General features: G+C 46.4%; 1 protein-coding gene across 3 annotated transcripts; it reads left to right on the top strand.

Annotated features, from left to right (window-relative positions):
* Nucleotides 1-577: 577 nt before the first annotated feature.
* On the top strand, nt 578-18,379 carry trpv4 (transient receptor potential cation channel, subfamily V, member 4). Of its 3 annotated transcripts, none has more exons than XM_035525844.2 (17): nt 584-955; nt 2,630-2,706; nt 3,953-4,383; nt 5,429-5,607; nt 6,591-6,743; nt 7,887-8,027; nt 11,246-11,544; nt 12,077-12,256; nt 12,443-12,598; nt 12,734-12,826; nt 13,126-13,193; nt 14,119-14,284; nt 15,219-15,285; nt 15,585-15,892; nt 16,236-16,363; nt 16,672-16,790; nt 16,977-17,106. In XM_035525844.2, exons 2-17 carry the CDS (start codon nt 2,698-2,700, stop codon nt 17,087-17,089), a joined length of 2,610 nt encoding a protein of 869 aa, XP_035381737.2. In that variant the 5' UTR covers nt 584-955; nt 2,630-2,697; the 3' UTR covers nt 17,090-17,106. The 3 variants fall into 3 exon arrangements, with proteins under 3 accessions (XP_081566163.1, XP_035381737.2, XP_081566159.1); XM_081710033.1 differs by lacking the exon at nt 16,977-17,106 and adding an exon at nt 17,117-18,379 and having other exon boundaries at nt 586-955; XM_081710037.1 differs by lacking the exon at nt 16,977-17,106 and having other exon boundaries at nt 578-955; nt 15,845-15,892; nt 16,672-16,809.
* Nucleotides 18,380-18,895: the final 516 nt, after the last annotated feature.

The following is an 18,895-nucleotide window of genomic DNA, read 5'->3' as shown; positions in this document are numbered from 1 at the left end:
TGTACGGAAACATCTGTGCTGAGTACTGGCTGGAGGTTCCAAGGTCGAAGTGGAATAAAGGATGAATAAATGAAGGCTAAAGAGGAGGAGGGTGAGTGGGGAATATTTTTTTCCCTATATTATAGCTTTCAGCATTTACAGCGAACGCCACAGCGGTGGGCAATGCAGTGCCCTGCAATATCTCCACCGAACGCAAGGGGGCGAAGCTGTCTACACACTTACCTTTACTACATCAAAAGGTCATCGCAGTTCAAAAGTAGGCTAATTAGGGGTAACCTTTGACATCATGACGTTTGTTTTAATATTGTGGTGCGTTTTTTTTTTCTTTCATGAAACGTCTTTACTGTTGTCTAGGTCATCTCATTGTCTAGTGAGTTCAAGATTATAACGAGTACATTCAGCGTGGCATTTCTCAGGTGTCTACACTAACGAAAGCCTTGTTCACTTTGTTTAGAAAATGTAGCAAATTAAATTATACAGTCTTAGTCTGCGTCTCCCTCCCTCCCACACTTCAGGTCTATTCGGTTTTCCTCATTCAGCATTTCATTATCTAACCGGTAACCTGTCAAACTTCGCATCAGTCCTCATAGTACAGTCACATTCAGTTCGAAGGCTACAATTACTTAACCCGCACCCTTGCCCCTATAGGCTGGGATCTTAATTGGGACACTGCCAAGAGTCGTTGGCGTGTTTTAGATGTTTCAGTTTAGGGGCGGCGAAAGAAAATCTCCACTGCTTAAACGGAGTTCGGAAACTTTTACAAATGTCAGACCTGCTCTCATTCAACCTCTCTGGAGGGCTTCCAGACGTAATCATACAGAAAACTTTGTATAATCTTAAAGGAATCGGATTTTGACGGATTAAACAAAATTAGAATAGTCTAAGATTTCTTTTGGGGGGGGAAATCCGCGCAGTTTAAGCGTTCAGTTCATAGGAACAAATCACTTTTCTTCTGGTAAGAGTTTTTAGCTACTTTTGATTTGTTGTATGTCATTTATGTTTAATTGTTGGATCAAATTAAGTGTATTGTTATAACTTGGTGTCTTAATGATTTGTAAATGGCTTTGATTCAGAATCGTAAATATATAGTGTGTATTTCATAGAGTATTGTACATAATATATAGTGAATTGTGTACATATATAGTTGGTGTATTGTGTATTATATTTTATAGTGGTTCCCACAGTAGAAATGATCATTCCGAGCCTGACATTGTACGTGAGAAAGCAGAATAACGTCTGTTCTTTCTCCCTCTCTCTATCAGTCTGTCGGAAGGATAACATTCTGTGGAGGCTAAGTGCTTCTGGTAGATGTTTGTTTTCTCAGTACAGCCTTTGGCTTTTTGGGAATCTTAACGCAACACGTTTGGGGAAACAAACGCGTCTGCTATCAACGCCGTCCGTCTCTGGGCTCGGTCTTGTGGTGTGAGCTCCCACTGACGTTTCTGGGGACGTGATGTTCTGATGTGAAGAGCATCTCCTGTTGGAGTTCTAAAACCTGGGAGCGCCATGAGACTTGACCCGAGGGAGTACTGGGTTGAGCTTTGGTGTCCATCTCATGCTGGTACAGGTCTCCTGTTTCACTGTATATATTTAACAAAAAAAAAAAATTGTTAAACCGGCTTTCAGAGATAATGGGAGCTTCTATTCACAGTCCCAGGGCATGTCTGGTCAGAATTAGTTGTGTGTGTGTGTGAAAGAGAGAACAAGGCTGGAATTGGAAGATTACTGAAAAGTGACAGAACAGTGACATACAGAGACGATAAACCTCTGGTGTGTAAAACCATAAAAGCAGACAGTTGAGGAAGACCAGCATTCTAGTTTGCTCAGCGAGGCAGAGTCTGTCTGTTGGGAGAGAGCTCTTGGGTTATCGGTTTGATGGCTTGCCTTTGGAAAAGTCCCTGTGGAACTGGCAAGAGACTGTGACTCAGGGGTGGAGGCTGAGTCAATCGCTGGAACCTGTGCTGGGCACAGTGTTAAATGTGGATTAAGATTAAAATAAATATTCACTTTATTGACCCACTTTGTAGAACATTTGGCTTGGTCTTCCACGCACATGTTGTAAGAGAACCATTCCGCATACATTGTTTGGTTGTTATATAATCAAGCATTCAAAAAAACAACCCAGTTTTAGTAGCGATTGAGTGTCTGTGGTTCACAGGTCTGATTTTAATATTGACCAGCTTTTCACTCTGCAGCCCCATCAGCCAGCACTACACCCTCTACATTCCCCAGAAAGGGTGGGTGTGGCCGGTACTGGCTACTTAAAACCGGTTCAAATGCTTCAGGATGCGAATGAATCCACCTTTGTAACGCGACGCCATGCCGTTGAGGCTGAGCGACTGGTTGAGCGTCGAACAGATGTGTCTGTTTTGTGACCAGTGGTATGCTGTATGTAAACGAGCCAAATGGTCTGTGTATTACAGTCCACTTTGTTTGCTCTGTGGCAGAGAAACGTTAGTGGCTCTTCCGCCGCTGCTTCTAATCCAGTAAACGGAGCTGTCTGTCCAAGAGAGGCTTCACCGGCTGGTCAGGACAGCGCCACGGAGACGTTCCAAGGCTTGCAGTTGTAGCGCAGGGAGGGGAAACTGTGCCAGAGTTTGTTTGGACATGTGGTTGTTGTTTCTTACAGGTTGGTTGAGTGAATAAACCCCTGCTACCCCGTGGAAAGGAACTGCAGAGCGACACAGAACTGGAGGGATGAATGTGGTAAGGTGTGTGTGTGTGTGTGTGTGTGTGTGTAGGGGGGAGTGGACCTTTTCCGCACCGCAAACAGAGGTGGCTTTTAAAACCTTCTCCTGGGTTACACCTAGAAAGTTCTCCACCAAAGTCTTCACTGCTTCGCTTCTATCCCGTCATGCGTCTCTACCCGCAAACATAATTCTCATATAATACTGATTTTTCTATGGGCTAAGATGGTTGTACACATTTCCTTGATCATATATGTGGAAGACGATCTCCAATCCTGTAGAGAAAAACCAAACAAAGCCTGTTTGACAGGCTATAATGAGTTAGTACATATTAGAACTTAATTATCATTTGCACTTCAAAAGCAAATTTTACACATCGCCGTGGGGTGGGAACCGGTCTTGGCTGAAACGTGGCATTCACTTCAGAAGCTCACAGTCAATATTGAAAACTGCAGTGGAAAATTGGATTTCCTTCCCAAATGTATGACGTCACGGGTCAGGTGGTACTGTGCTTGCTCTGAGCTGGTGACTAACAGACAACTGAGTGGAGAGTGGGGGCTTATCCGGGGTCTGCTCGCCCTGTCGTAGTCCTGACCATACCTGCAGAAAGAGAGTGTGGAACACTGAGCTCAGGTCAGCGCCTGTACCGCGGGGGAGCAGCAGACTGCGGGGCACTCTGGGCCATAGGCCGGGCAACGTGTAGGTTAGAGAAGCGCGGTGTCGTGCTGCACGATTGAATGTTCTGTGCATGACCATCCATTTCAGTTTTGTCAGTTTGGTCATGAGCAAGCTTGTCATTTGTTACCAAAAAAAAAAAAGGTTTGGCCAAATAATTCTCAATTTTGAACTATAATGATGCATCAAATTTTTAAAAAGTCTAAAAATGACCCCAGCAATTATGTCTGTGATGCTCCCTCAGTTGTCCTTTTCATGAGTCTGACTCCAAAATAAGCAATTTATTTATAATTAGTTTTTACATTTGGAATGTTGATTTGGTGTGTGTGTGTGTGTGTGTGTGTGTGTGTGTGTGTGTGTGTGTGTGTGTGTGTGTGTGTGTGTGCGTGCCTGTGCAAAATTATAATCAATATATGATTTCATGGTTTGTACACATCTCACTTTTCTTTTTGGTTAACTAGAATTGGAGTTGTTTGTTTTATGTTGTTTGTTTGTTTTTCTTTTTTCTTCTGAGCCATTGTTTTGGTCCAGTATTTGAAAGTATGAGAGAGTTTGTTATTAAAGTTTCCTCTCTGCTGATTCCTTTGTAGAATTCCTCCAAGTTACTACGGCAACATCGCTTGACCGGGACACCGATGAACTCCTTACCCACTGATGATGTTGTAGCCACGGCAACCTCCAGTGAGGTTGTGGACAAGGATAGGGAAGTACTGGTGGATGGGGACTTTCCTCTGTCCTCGCTGGCTGGACTGCTTGACGAGGATGATGTTTCTGCCCCCAAGGAACCACCCCAGGATTCGGTCCAGGCCGGGCAACTGCCTGGCGAAAGCAGGCAGAACCTCCGGAACAAGTTCCAGGGTGCTTTCAAGAAGGGCATCTCCGTACCGATTGACCTGCGAGATATGTACGAGGCTCCCATGGCCCCTGCCTCCAAGAAGGCTCCCATGGACTCTCTCTTTGACTATGGGTCTTTTCGAGAGCTCAACAACCAGAAACGACGGCGGAAGAAACTTCCCCGAGGGTGAGGGAACGAGCCTGTCGGATGGGATGGGAACCCATGATGGTTACGGTTACGTAATGCAGATATACCCATTTAAGAGAAAGGGGAGGGGGTTGCAGAAGAAGGAAAATGTATTCGCTAATGTACAGACGGAGGTATGGAGGTATGGAGGTGTGTACGTTGAGGTATGTTCACTGTTACGGTTGATGGATGTTTTTGTCAGGACCTCAGTATACACTAGTCATACAGAAACCATACACTATAACTCCATGTCGTTTTAAAATGTATGAACCTGATTTCAAATGGGTGACGAGCTGAAATAATCTCGGCTCTCTCTCGGATTTGTAATTCAAATCTCCTTCGTGCAGAACAGAAAGATAGGTAATGGCACTACTGTGAGCCTGGTGGATACAGGAGATCGGTAAACTCTAGCGTTGAGAGGTAAAGCATTGAAGTGTTGTTTGAGGTGTGTTGTGAACTTTACAGGGAAGTAGATCTCCGGGAGTGGGGTTGGAGCTGAACTCTACCGGGCAGTAGATCTCTGGGAGTGGGGTTGGAGCTGAACTCTGCCGGGCAGTAGGTCTCTGGGAGTGGGGTTGGAGCTGAACTCTGCCGAGCAGTAGATCTCTGGGAGTGGGGTTGGAGCTGAGCTCTGCCGGGCAGTAGATCTCTGGGAGTGGGGTTATGGAGCTGAACTCTGCAGGGCGGTAGATCTCCAGGAGCAAGCATCCTGCAGTAGTCACATTTATCAGCAGAAGAGAATAAAATGGTGAATGCCCAGGACTGTTGTTGATAACCAAGTGTACACTAATTCCCTTATGCTACAAAAATGGCTCATGCGCTGTGGGTTCCAGGCAGAAGGTTGAGGTAATGTTTGCGCTGTTCCGTCAGGAAGTGTGCGTGTTTTCTTTTTCTCTCGGTGTACAGACGACTATTGATGGCTCAAATCTCCCCTCAAATGCTATGTTGGAAGCCTGGCGTCGCTGGTCATACCAGCTGCAGTTCACCCCAGGACTGTGCCAGTACTATCCGTGCCGGCTGTAAAATGGCTTTTTGTCTTTTGTAGGAAGACTGAGAACGAGACGTCTCTGGATGAAGGCTCCCCGGACTCCCCTGCCACCCTGAAGGTGTTCACCCGCGCGACACTGTTCGATGCTGTGGTAAAGGGGGACCCGCGCAACCTCAGTGGCCTCCTGCTGTACCTGAGGGCCTACAACAAGAGGCTAACGGACGAGGAGTTCAAAGGTGAATCCCAGGCAGGTGCCGGTAGCCTGAGGTTCCAAACTTGTTATTTTGAGTGGTAAAATTTTGTGGTCAGAATGACTACACAAATCACTGTGGTTAGTGTGTTTAGGTGTGGTCTGTGAACACAAAGATGATTGAATAATTCTTCTCATTATCAATAAAGGAAGGAAGGATCTCTTTCTGAAACACTCTTTCTCTGGAAACTTTGTATACTTCTCTCTCTCTCTGTGTGTACGTGTGTAAAAACACAGTATCACCAGCCAGCAGTGAAATGAATCTTTTATTCTGTGACTGTTTCATTAAGGAGGAGGAAACAGGGTTTAAATTTCTGCCATTACAGTGGTTAAACATCAACAGATTCACAGCTCACATAGTACGCGGCAGTCAAAATTCACAGCAAACCGCTTAAATGTGCAGTCTGGTCTGTGTCGGTGGAATCGCAGACCAGACTGCGCGCACAGACACACACACACCCTGAGAGTAAATGTTTTAATTCAGTTCAAATATATTTATGTAGTGCATTTTAGTACACGTGATGTCATTACAGTAGCTTTACAGAAATCGTGTATACCGAGAATGAGCAGGCCAAGGTGACCGGTGAAGAAAGGGAACCTAATGAGGAGAGTTGACAGAAGTCCTCTTCAAGGGCCAGCACAGGGTTTCGCTCCCCATGTACACAGGCCTGCTTCTGCTCATAGAGGGATAAATCGCGGATATACAGTTCAGATGTACGTTTGTAGCCGTACGAAGGGTGTGTGGAGACGGTTACCTGGGCTTCACCTTGCACCACGTGCTGTGGTCCCCGGTGGAGCTCATATGAACGTTTGCACCATAAACGTGCCATCCACCCTCAAGGGAGCCAGTGAATGGTTGAGTGAACCAACACTTCAGTAGTTTAGTAGCTGGGTCCCACTCACCAGGACAGCCCTGTGGGTCATACTGAATGAGTACCGAGTACTGACTGGTCCTTCGCTCCTGTCCAGAGCCGTCCACAGGGAAGACGTGTCTGTCCAAGGCTCTGCTGAACCTGCACGGGGGCAGGAACGACACTATCCCCCTGCTGGTGGACATCGCCGAGGACACGGGGAACCTGCACGAGTTCATCAACACCCCCTTCCGGGACTTCTACTACCGCGGTAAATACCACCGCCCCCTCACACCCCCGGCCTGTCTGCTCAGAGGCACATCCCATTCTCTTAAACTGTCTGGAGGTCTCTGAACATGTGCTTAAAGGATAACTCTGACCATGCTGTGGGAACTTCTAGAGGGTGTAAAAATGGCCACACTGGCATTTCTTACTAAAGTGTGTATGTGCGTGTGTGACTGAGTACAAGCCGGGTTTGTGAAAGGTACAGTGTTGCTTGTAGTCTCCACCCTTCCCATTACAAAGTGTAAACATTTGCACACACACATACACTCACATGGTCCTGGGCTTGGACAGACAGAGACACACACACACACACACACACACCCACCCAGGCCCAGGCCCAGGCCTGGATTCGGAAGCTTCTGATCGGCCAGCAGCAACACACCCTGTTTTGTGGTAATTACTTTGCTCTTTAGATGGTACCTGCTGGTCGCCATTTCAGTCCAAGTCTCCGGTTTTTGGGTCCCTTGCTTTGACTCCAAACTTTAGTTTTTCTTCCCTTAATGCACACCTTTTAGAAAGGTCATTTGGGGTGGGCTTCAGTGAGTAGTAAACCCACTTCTAGATGAGTAAAGGCCTTGTTCTCTCTAGCCTGCCTTGTGTAGACTGTCTGGGCTCCATGGCTCCCTACACATTCAAAGATGTGGGCTGTATGTTAGCCCCGCATCCATACACGGCCAGGTGTGTGAGTGGAGTGAACCTGACTTCCACCAATGCTAAAAGCAACAACAACTAATAGAATTTTTTATTTTATTTTTTTTTAAAAAGCCCAAAAGGTCTGCGGTAAGTCACACCTGGGTGGTTACATGTAGAACGTTACTGCCTTACGTTGTTGTAATCCTTTCCAAACAGGAGGAGGTGTTTCTATTAGTTCTGTGCACTGTGTGAGCGTGGTGTGCTCGGGGAGAGTCCTGACTCTCCACAACACTGGGCTTTGCTGGCCTGTTACAGAGGTGGAGCACTGCCTGCCGCGTGTGATGGGGTGTCTGACTCCTCAGACGTGGGAGTGAAAGGACGAATTTAGGCTGGAGCTGGAGCTTTAATGAATCAACTCTCTACACACACAAATGCACAATGCTGTGGACGTTCAAATCTCTTGGTGTGTGTGTGTGTGTGTGTGTGTGTGGCGCAGGTCAGACAGCGCTGCACATTGCCATCGAGAGACGCTGTAAGCATTACGCCGAGCTGCTGGTGGAGAAGGGCGCCGACGTGCACGCGCAGGCCCGCGGTCATTTCTTCCAGCCGCGGGAGGAGGGGGGCTACTTCTACTTCGGTCAGTCCCCCGTCTGTCACCATGACCCCATCTGTCACCTTGCACTGCTGCTGGACAGCCATCTGGCCTGATGACACTCCGCCCTCGAAGCTTTTACTGTCCTCGCGTGCTTCGAAGGCTCTGAGAAGCACTTTGAACTGGCCGTCGTCTTCCTGCGAAGAGTCATGCTTGTTTCCTGCGATGATGTAAACAGACGAGCGTTTGTCCTGAAGCCTGGCGCGTGAAGCCCTCTCTCTCTTAGCTTGGCGCGTTACCTCTCAAATCTCACTGAAGACGTAAAACAGGGTCTGTTTTATACAGAGGAGAAAGTGAGGTTAAAAGCACTAACATTTTGGAAGTTCAAATTGGCGAAACTAAACCAGTGACTTTCCTGGTTTGTGCAAGATGGTCTCCAGCAAGGCACATACTTTATGATAATACGGCCTTATTGTACAGACACACAGCTTCGCTGCTCTGGTGTCCAGCGTGGGGGCAGAGGTGGCTCTTCGTATTCCAAAAAAAAAAAGATTTTTGCTCTATAACAGGATGCATATGGATCCTTTTACCATGTGACATATGAAGCATATGTTAATGTTTCCATGATAGCATTCCCATGATAGAATTTACACACAGAAGGGGTAAAAGTATTGTTTAGCACTGAGTAGCATATGGAATGCAGGAACTGATCCAAGATCAGTAATCCACGTCCCGCGTTCGTTATTAAACCCACTGCACTTTCATTTAATCTCAGTGATGTCAGACATGATGAAAACTACGTCATCTTCAGTAATTTTGTGGGGGGGAGACTCCTGTCTGGCTCTGCTGAAAGTCCTAAATACTTGGTCCAAAACTAGGCTTAATTTGTTCAGAGAATCAAAGCCAGTGGTTGAATTTATGAATGTATAATGAGGGCTTTTTAGAAAATATTCAACAGAGAAAAAGTCTGACAGTGTCCCTTTTCTAAGGATTAGGTATACTCGATGTTTCTGAATTAGACTACTTCCATTGAGTCATGAAAATTAGATTTGTCTGTAGAATAGAATCACATTTTACACGTTCTCTGGAGTTTGTGTTCCAGAGAATGGCGTTGATGTTCGTGATTCTCGATACCTTTTAAAAATCCACTAAAATGTGGCTTAAAGGAGAGGATCAACATCATCATCAAAGAGTGGATGAAAGATGTTGGGCGGTACCGTAACCTCAGGTGACCAGACCCAGCCCTCGTTGCGTTTGATGGCGTGAGCACAATTAAACCACTCAGAGGCTGACTGTTGGTAAACAGGAGTGGTGGGTGGAACTGTTTGAGATTATGTCACTTATAAACCATGTTCAGCATGACCAGACAGACAGAGAGCGAGAATGAGAGAATGAAAGGTGCCCCTGTGCTGTGTATTCAAAGTAAACAAGCAGGCTGCACACAGGGCATTAGCATCATCAAAGTCTTCAAGGCTTCCTGCCTGGCTGCACTAACACCTACTGCCCCCTGGTGATGGAAGGGAGCTACTGCACCTTGGACTGTCCCTGAGGCCGGTTTTCTTGCTGGTGGTTCTCGGCGGGACGAGGGACATTTTAGCACAAGGGAAGACCAAAGGACGCTCCGTCGAGCCCGGCTGCCTCGTTTATGCAGTCTCTTAAGAATCGGGTTTCTCTGAACTCTGCGGTACTGTGACATGCCAGAACCCTGGTTTGGCCCCCTAGTGTTCTCCCTTCCTCTCAAACTCGTAAGCATATTATTTTAAAGAGCTTCACTAATTGTCACAGGGTGGGGTCAAAGGTTAAGCACGGAGCCTGTGGAGCAGGCCTCTGGGAGTCAGACGCATGGGAATCAGGAGCAGATTCTTATAGCAGTTTACATCATTCCCATTTAAACCACAGGCTTCCAGGATCTCCTCAGACTGTTTAACTAGCTGGGCGATGATCCGTCTCCATTTCCCCTTCCTGTCTGAAATAACCAAAGTGTCAGGGCCCAGGAAGTGCAGCTTTTCTCCAAGGGTAAGGGTGGGGGTCGGGAGCGATCAGGAGCTGCTTAATGCCCCGAATATGACTTCCAGCTGCGCCGGGCACGGCTGCTGGGTGATAATCCCACCCCTCCCCCCAGCAGAAACCAGAGCGGGCGAGGTAATTTGCTGCGGAGCTTCTCAGCGACGCGTACTAAAACCTGGCGCAGGCGATGGGGGCTAATGTGATTTAGCGATTGTGCTAACCGCTCTCGGGGTGTGTGCGGAATCAATGAGGGGGAAACGCCGCCACGCGGAGTAACATGAAAGTAATCCATCACCCCTGGCAATGGATCATCTCACTCTCTGTAAGCCTCTTGGTCTGGTGTTAGAAGGGGTCTATTAGACGCTTTAATTGCATAGTTGATAACGTTGGCGTTCAGATCAAAGTGCACGCATATACCTTGGCGGCTTTCCCTTATGAAGCTTGAATTTCCGATTATTGATTTTTCAGTCTCTGGTCTCGCTCTCCACCGAGGTCGGGCTGACCCAAGTGTCCAGATGTTGGATGTTGGAACAGGCGCAGGGTTGTGTTTGGCAGCTGTCTCTTAATAGCTGTGAGGTTTCCACCTAAACCTGCGTGGGAGGATGTACTGATCCAGTGCAGACTGAAGCCTTTCACCCATCTACCTGTAGGCACATCCACAAACCAACTCATAGCTGCTTCTGTAGATAAGACACAAGCCATCAGCTCTGAAAACGACCAACACTTCTGGACTTAAAAAGATCACTCACTTGACTCGCATCACCTATTTTTGCTTTAGACGTTCTCTAGTTTCCCTCTCAGCACTAGGGACTTAAGCTTGAGTCCCTATCTGGGTGGAGTTTCCATATTCTTCTTGTGTCTGTCTGGGTTTCTGCCCACAGTCCAAAAAGGTTGCGTAAAAATTAGCTGTACCGGTATGGATGTGAAGACTGTACGTCTTCATGCCCAGTGGTGGATGGAGCTCTGTCCTGGGTGTTGTCCTCTCTCCAAGTGGTGGATGGTGCTCTGTCTTGGGTGTTGTACCCCTGGGGGGTGTTCTGTCTGGTTGAGAATATGTCGTGAGCAATTGGCTGCTGCTTTTCACTGGATGTAAAAGCTGTGTGTCTATTGTAAAGTATTCTTGGGTCTTTTGAAAGGTACCATATAAGCGTAACTTCATCCATTCATTTTTACGAACAAATTCTATGATCTGTTATAATAGTCACAATTTTCTGCCAGCACCTAAATACAAGGTATTGCTTCTGTTGTTTGGCCAGGGGAGCTGCCGCTTTCACTGGCGGCCTGCACCAACCAGGTGGACATGGTGCACTACCTGTTGGGGAACCCCCACAAGAAGGCGGACCTGCGGCGGCAGGACTCGCGGGGCAACACGGTGCTGCACGCGCTAGTGCAGGTGGCGGACAACACGCAGGACAACTCGCGCTTCATCACCAGGATGTACGACACACTGCTCATCAAGAGCGCCAAGCTCCACCCGGAGTGCAACCTTGAGCAGATGGCCAACAACGAGGGCATGACCCCACTCATGATGACTGCCAAGCTGGGCAAGATCGGGGTGAGGTGCACCTGATGCTTCACACATGGGGAGCCTTAAAAACGGGGAACTTGTGTTGGTCCCTGTGTTTTTTGATCATGATTGTAATGATGTGGGTGTTGTCGTGTCGGCGCTTAACTGATATTGGGATGGAGGGCACGCTCACGTTTAGAGGGGACTTTCAGGTAAAGCACAGAAGACGGAACACCCCAACTGTGGCATTAGCCCTTCTAGAAGAATGTAGGCCATTGTGTTCTTAGCAGATCGCTGCCTCGAAGGGATTCAAACTGGGTAGTCATAAGGGATAAGCAGGACTTAAACAGGGGGTGGTTGTCAGGCTTAAGCAGGACTTTCTGGTGAGTTTTGGGCGCCATCATGGCCATGTGGTGCCATGATATTCAATTTCCCAACAAAGCTTTCCCTACCTCAGTGTGGTGATGCTGAGAGTACATTAAAAAAAAATTCTGGAGTAAACAAGATCGGTTTTTTGCATTAAATACATTAAAGCAGGGATTAATACATGGCTTTGGCTTATATGGAGATGTTTCCTCAGTTGTTCCAGCACATAATCCAGAGGGAGATTAAGGACAACGAGACGCGCTACCTGTGCCGCAAGTTTAAGGACTGGGCATATGGACCGGTCTACTCGTCTCTGTACGACCTGTCCTTCCTGGACACCTGCAGGGACAACGTCTCCGTCCTCGAGATCCTTGTCTACAACAGCAATATAGAGGTAGCCGACTAGAGGGAAACGGGTGTAGAGAGGCAGCAGAGGGCATGAAGCCTTCAGCTCTGCCATGCCATAAAGTGCACTGGGGGCTGTTGTTGGTGGGGAGGTTAACTTTATTTATAGAGACCTTTTAACATGTATAAGCATAAAGCTTATGGGGGTGTTTGATTAGTTTGGTCTGACCATCAGAACCGCTATGAAATGATGGCCGTGGAACCCATTAATGAGCTGCTGAGGGCCAAGTGGAAAAAGTTTGGAGCGATAACCTTCTACATCAGCGTCATCTCCTACCTCATCACCATTATGATCTTCACGCTTGTTGCCTACTACCAACCTGATGGCAAGGTAAATACTTCAGGCAGGCGTGTGTGTGTGTATGTGTGCGCGACAAAGACTGCATTCACATGTGTGGGTGTATGTGTTTGAGTGAGTGTCTAACTGCATGTGAAAATTGGGTTAATTCTTAGTGTCCCTCCTCAGCCTCCGTATCCCTATGTAAGCCCTGGAGACAAACTGCGTTTGACTGGGGAAATTCTGACCTTTGTTTCTGGAATATTCTTCTTCTTAACTAATGTGAGTCTCACACATTTTTTTTAAGATGCATATGTGTAAGTTACATATTTTCTGGACAGTCCATAGGCAAAGCGTTTAGTTTCATTTACACGATGCCGCTCCTTCATTTTACATCATTAAATACAGGATTAGAAACTGTACCTTTTAATGGCACTTAATACTGTACCGCTGACAGGATTATAAACTGTACCCGTGACGACACTCAGTGTGCCGCCTCTGACGGGATTAAATAATCTACCCTTTGATGTATTTTTTGACCTCGCGCTCTCTCTCGCTCTCTCTCTCGCTCTCCCTTTTAGATTAAGGATTTGTTCCTGAAGAAGGCACAAAAGCGTTTTTTTGTTGAAGGATCCTTTCAGTTCCTTTTGTAAGTCTCTCTGTTCTCCTGAGGTGGAATCTGCGGCCCCTGCTTTGGCCTGCTTTCGTAGTTTATATCTTCTTTATTTTATTAAAGTCCAATTGAAAAGGCCCAGTCCACTGCCATGTGCCATGTTGGCATTCATCTGAATTCCTAAATTCCAGTGGCCTGGAGCATCGTGCAACCCACACTGTGTTCAGACTCCAACCTAAGGCAAACATAATGCCTAACATTGAGTAAATTAAGGACCAGTTTGCTCGACACACAGCCCTAGGTCATATAGGACTCTCCATTAAACACTACAGAATTCCCATTAAACAAAGGCTTCAAAACCTGTATAAACCCTATAGATAGCATGTGGCATTCCCAAGGGACAGTAATGAAATGGATCGTGAGGCTTTGACTAGTGAAATACTGTGTTCACTAACCTTTTTCCAACATACTGAAGCACCATGGCAAAAAGTGATAACCCAGTGGCTTGGTAAACAAAACATTGAAATTTTGGGTCCATGGCCAGGAAACTCCCCAGATCTCAAGCCTATTGAGAACCTGTGGTCAATCCTCAAAAAGAGGGTGGACAAACAAAAACACAGAAACTGTGATCAACTACAAGCACTGATTAGGCAAGAATGGGTTGCCATCAGTCAAGATTTTGCCTGGTAGCTAATTTCCAGCATGCCAAGGAGAATTGCAGAAGTCTTAAAAAGGGTCAGCACTGTAAATATTAAGTCTTCGCTTAAACTGGACGTATTTGTCAATAAAACGTTTTAAAGCTTTGAAATGCTTATAATTTGTACTTTACTAAACCCTTTAAACATCTGACAAAAGGATCTAAAAAAAAACCAAAATTTGTTTCCGTCTCAAAATCTTTTGCCACGAAACCCTTCTGGACCCTTGACTTACCCATCCCCCCCATGCTCTCTTGTGTTGGTAGCTTCCTCTACTCAGTGCTGGTGCTGGTAATGGTGGTGCTGTACCTGTTGGGGATTGATGTCTACCGGGGCGTGATGGTGTTCGCCCTGGTCCTGGGCTGGATAAACACCCTCTACTTCACCAGAGGATTCAAACTCACGGGAACCTACAGCATTATGATCCAGAAGGTAGAACATTTCTAGAAGAATTCAGGTCTCCAAAGGCAGTGGCATGTTGTACCAAAGGCCAAAAGTGTAACTATAGCCTGTCTTGTCTGAGGTACTTTTGGTGAAGTTCAGTCCTACTACCATCTGCTGTCTGATTTTGTAAAAAGCTCTATGGAGATTTAAAAAAAAAACAGCTTCAGTGATATTTGGTGCTACTTTGTCCTCATTTGTGTAGTTTTAATGATATAAAATGAAATACCTCTCAGCAGAAGAATACCACCTGAACCTGTCTGATGGTAACTGACCCTGTAAGAAGCCGATGTGGATTTTATGATCCTTTCACAAATGCAATTCGTGAACAGCATTTAATCATTTAGCTAAAAGACGAATGTATTTAAAAGGCGGTTTTTGTGGTTTGTTTGGAGTGAACTTGATGGTAAACTTTGCAAATGCAATAGTAGGAGTACATGTAACTGAAGGTCAGGTGCTTGAACACAAATGCAGAATGCTGTGAACTTTTGCCATCAGAAATGCAATTTGACATTGTAAAGGAAGAAACTCTACAAATAATGAACTAAACGCTGATACAATTTTGTTCCTCTGCCATGACTTACTGGTAGTACTGATGCCATAAACTCGGCAGAAACGGGTATTACCCCTATTGGTGAAAGTTACGTACAACTGACAGTTTTCAGAATGCCACTGTTCTCGTGACTGGAGTCGATCAGTCTACTGTTTCTTGGTCTTTAATGTGTCTGACCTCGTTTACATGTTAGTTTTGGTTGGTATTCACCTTGGGCACAAGTGAAAATTGACAGTGGCGTGACAATTATCACCATGGTGACCTAATGAATAGGAAGGAAATACCATGTGGCACATTTTGAGTGGTGTAGCATGGTTCCTGTCAAGCTTTCTGAATCCGGCCCACTGCGTCTTTTATTGTTTGTGTTTTTAGATCGTCTTCAAGGAACTGCTCCGCTTCCTGCTGGTGTATGGTCTCTTCATGGTTGGCTATGCCTCAGGTAACAATTGCAATAAACTTCAGTCATAGAACTCAGTAGAGTTTCTCAGAGTTTGAAGGTTAAGCCTCCTTTGCTCAGGTGCGTTCACATGGCAACGTGTAAGGCCAGCCAGCTGGGCCTCCAGCGCTGGAGCACTGTGGAATAAACCATGTGATGTTGACTCATGGGAGGAGCCTGATTCTTTCCAGCAGGGACGTGCTTAATTAATTTAACCCCGGAGTTTTCGTTTTAGCATCCTGGCAAATCCGGTCTGGCAAAAATTGCACTTCATCTGTTTATCAGCTCTGTTTTGCCCTCAGCTTTGGTGTCCCTGCTGCCTGTCTGTTCGGCAAACAGCAAGAACGACACATGCACCTACTCGAATCAGGTCACCTGCCGAGACACCTACAGCTTCTCCATCTACTTGATGAATCTGTTCACGCTGACCCTTGGCATGGGCGCCGTGGATAACATGGTCCAGGGTAGCCAGTACCCCGAGGTGTCCCTCATCCTCTCTATCAGCTACATCATCTTTACGTTTGTGCTTCTTCTCAACATGCTCATCGCCCTCATGGGTCAGACCGTCAATCTGGTGTCCAACGAAAGCCACAAAATCTGGAAAGTTCAGGTGAGCCCAGGTGTCTGACCGTGCAGGTTTAAATGCTGTCTTAATGGGATTGCTGGCAACCCTTACGGTCATGGTAGCGAGCGGGAGCATTTGGGAACTACGGGCGGGTCGCGTTGCAGGGAGACAGAGGAGTTTACTTTGGTGGTATTTATTTTGATAATTGCTCTAAATTAGGATCACTGTCGCACGCAAAGTAATACAGGGCAGGCACGTTCCAGCTCTCAGGTAGGTGTTCTGCTATTAGCCCGGTGTCCTGTCTAGTAACTTCAGGTAAACAGAGGGCTGTATGACGAGGGAAAAGCCCTTTCAAAGTTGAGTCTCTCTGGTTCTCCCTCCCCCATAGTGGGCCACCACAATCCTGGACATCGAGCGCTCCTTCCCAGCGTGCCTGCGTCAGTCCTTCCGCGTGGGCGAGTGGGTCACCGTGGGCAAGAACTGGGACGACACACCTGACAAGCGCTGGTGCTTCAGGTGTGGCCCTTTCTGCGGCATCTCTAATGGAAATGCGATTCAATTGCTTTTTTTGATGATGGGTTGCATGTGATGTAATCATCTGTTTGTGACACATCTTGCTAATCCTAAATGTGTTTAATGTCTTTGGGTTACTCGCCGTTACCCGATGTTTTGACTATTTTTCTCATGTTAGACTGAAATATGTACAATGATTATGGAAAATGGCTGTACAGCTGGATTTCCTATCACTTGGTATGTGGGATCTGTTTCAACTCAACAGTGTGACGAAATATTAAACAGTAAATGATCAGATTGGTTTTCTGCAGGGTGGATGAGGTGAACTGGTCTCACTGGAACCAGAACCTGGCCATCATTAATGAGGATCCAGGACCCAAAGACCAAAACCTGTTCGATTACAGACAGAGCATGAGAAGCATTCGGAGAGGTGGGTCTCGCGTGAGCTCCATTTGCACACACGATCAGACTCCAGTGTAGCCTCTGAAAGCATGATGTTGCATGATGTTGCATGCGATGCATGCCGCAGTGTCTGCCTGTCCGGGCTAAGTCATGAACCTGTCTGCGCCTTGCTGGGCACTGATGATGATGTTGTTTGTCTGGGACACCGTGGCAGACCGCTGGTCCTCCGTAATTCCCAGGGTGGTGGACCTGAACAAGAGATCCAGGGATCACGTTGTAGAAATGGAGCCCCTGAAAACCAGGGCCCAGTGTCGCCCTGAGATCTAGCGCTCAGCTGCTGGGGGGGTGGGCCAGGGGTGGGGGGTCAGGTACCGGAACAGGAACGCAGGACTGGAAGTCTTGCTCCACGTGGATGACGGAGGACGGCTGGCTCCCGATCGCTGGACCATCTGCAGGGGGACTCCAAGGACAGGACGACGCAGAAACCCTTCTGTCCAGCTCACTCTCTCTCACCCAGTAAACACATCGGAAAGATTGACACATTCGGAAGCAGAGACATGTTTACTTGTATGCATTTTTTTATAATGTTTTTATTTTTTCTACCTTACTTTTTTATACAACAGTGCCATTCTGTTTTGGTGTGTGTGTATACTGTATAAACTTAGAAAAATATCCAAACACATATTTAAGTTTTTATTTTCTCAGGGTCCTATTGTGTCTGTATTAATACGAGCATCTCTGGGGGGTGACCCACAGCCATATAGCTACTAACGAGTTCTGCGTTTATTTTAAGGCATCCAGATTGGCACACAGTGTGTGTTGTCCCCTTGCAGCGGAAAGCGGAGGGGACATCTGTCTGGGGGATACTGTCTCATGTGGGCCACCCATCCAGGGCACGCATTAAGACACGGCAGTGTTTCCTTAACAGAGAGCTGCAGGTCACCTGACCGGAGCTCTGCTGAAGGGCGCATGCGCATCACTTACACCTGAATTGTATCACCGTATCTGGGAAGGTGTGGACGCCGCACAGGTGTCTGCAAACGCACTTGGGCCATCCCTGGCCTGCAACTGGCTGAGCAGATAACGGTCACCTCAACAGAGGAGCTGCTCACAGTCTTGACAGGCAGGGGCTTTGGTTTAGCTTTCTGTGGCTTTTGGGTCATCTTGTACATGTTTTTGCCTTGTAATATGGTGAGCAACAAAGATATTTGTCCCCTGTACGTACCGGTACTAGACAAAGTAACTTTGTAAGAGAACTGAAGGCTGGCTCTGACCTCTTTCTTTGGTGTTTTTTGTTTGTTTGTTTATTTTGGTAATAAAACTCACTTAATCTTTCCTGTTTTACTTAAATAAATCCCATTCATTTTGTTCAGAAAAATACTTTCAGCTCATGTTCAGAAGTGTTTTAGAAAAGCTTGTGCTTGTATTTATGAATGAACAAAATAAATTTCTGAATTTTACTTTTCTGTAGAGGATTATGTATAGAGCTAAATATATTCATATAGTATGATATAGAAATGGAGGGATACATATACATGCATATGCAGACCACACCATGAAAGATTGTCTGGAGAAGCCAGTTTATTTTGTGGACACCAGTAAAAGATTTTAAACACATGTAGGTTTTGTGTTCCTTTGTTCACCTACTAGCTTTATACTGAGTATTGAATATCTACACATGCATGACTGTTGGGCCAGTTCTTACATCAACCAGCAGGGGTCAGTAGAGGTTTGTAATGGGGTTGCTCACTGTTAAGTGAGAATATGGCACTGACCAGTTTCAGAGATGAATATTAGAATAACTAACGAACTAAATAAATGTCACAAAAATAATCAAAGACATTACAGTAATGTTTTTCTAGTAGTGTGTTTATAGAATGAATAGAGAGTCGTGCATGTTTTGTGCAATGTTGGCAAATCTGACTGAATCACGGCGAGCGTTTCAGGTTGCTGGGATGATTGAAGCTGGTCCCATGACCCGGAGACTGTGGGGTGGAACCTATCTAGCACCCAGTATACATCTGATCAGGGGAACCTGGTGGCTGTGGGGCAGGTGTCCACCTCACCTAAGACAACAAAAAAAAGAAAAAAAAGTGCACTACCTCCCTTTGGCTGTTGCGCTTTTGCATGCCA

Source organism: Electrophorus electricus, chromosome 1 (assembly GCF_041902795.1).
Source record: "Electrophorus electricus isolate QZ-2024a chromosome 1, ASM4190279v1, whole genome shotgun sequence".
NCBI lineage: Eukaryota > Metazoa > Chordata > Actinopteri > Gymnotiformes > Gymnotidae > Electrophorus > Electrophorus electricus.
This window is presented reverse-complemented; position numbering and strand designations above follow the sequence as displayed.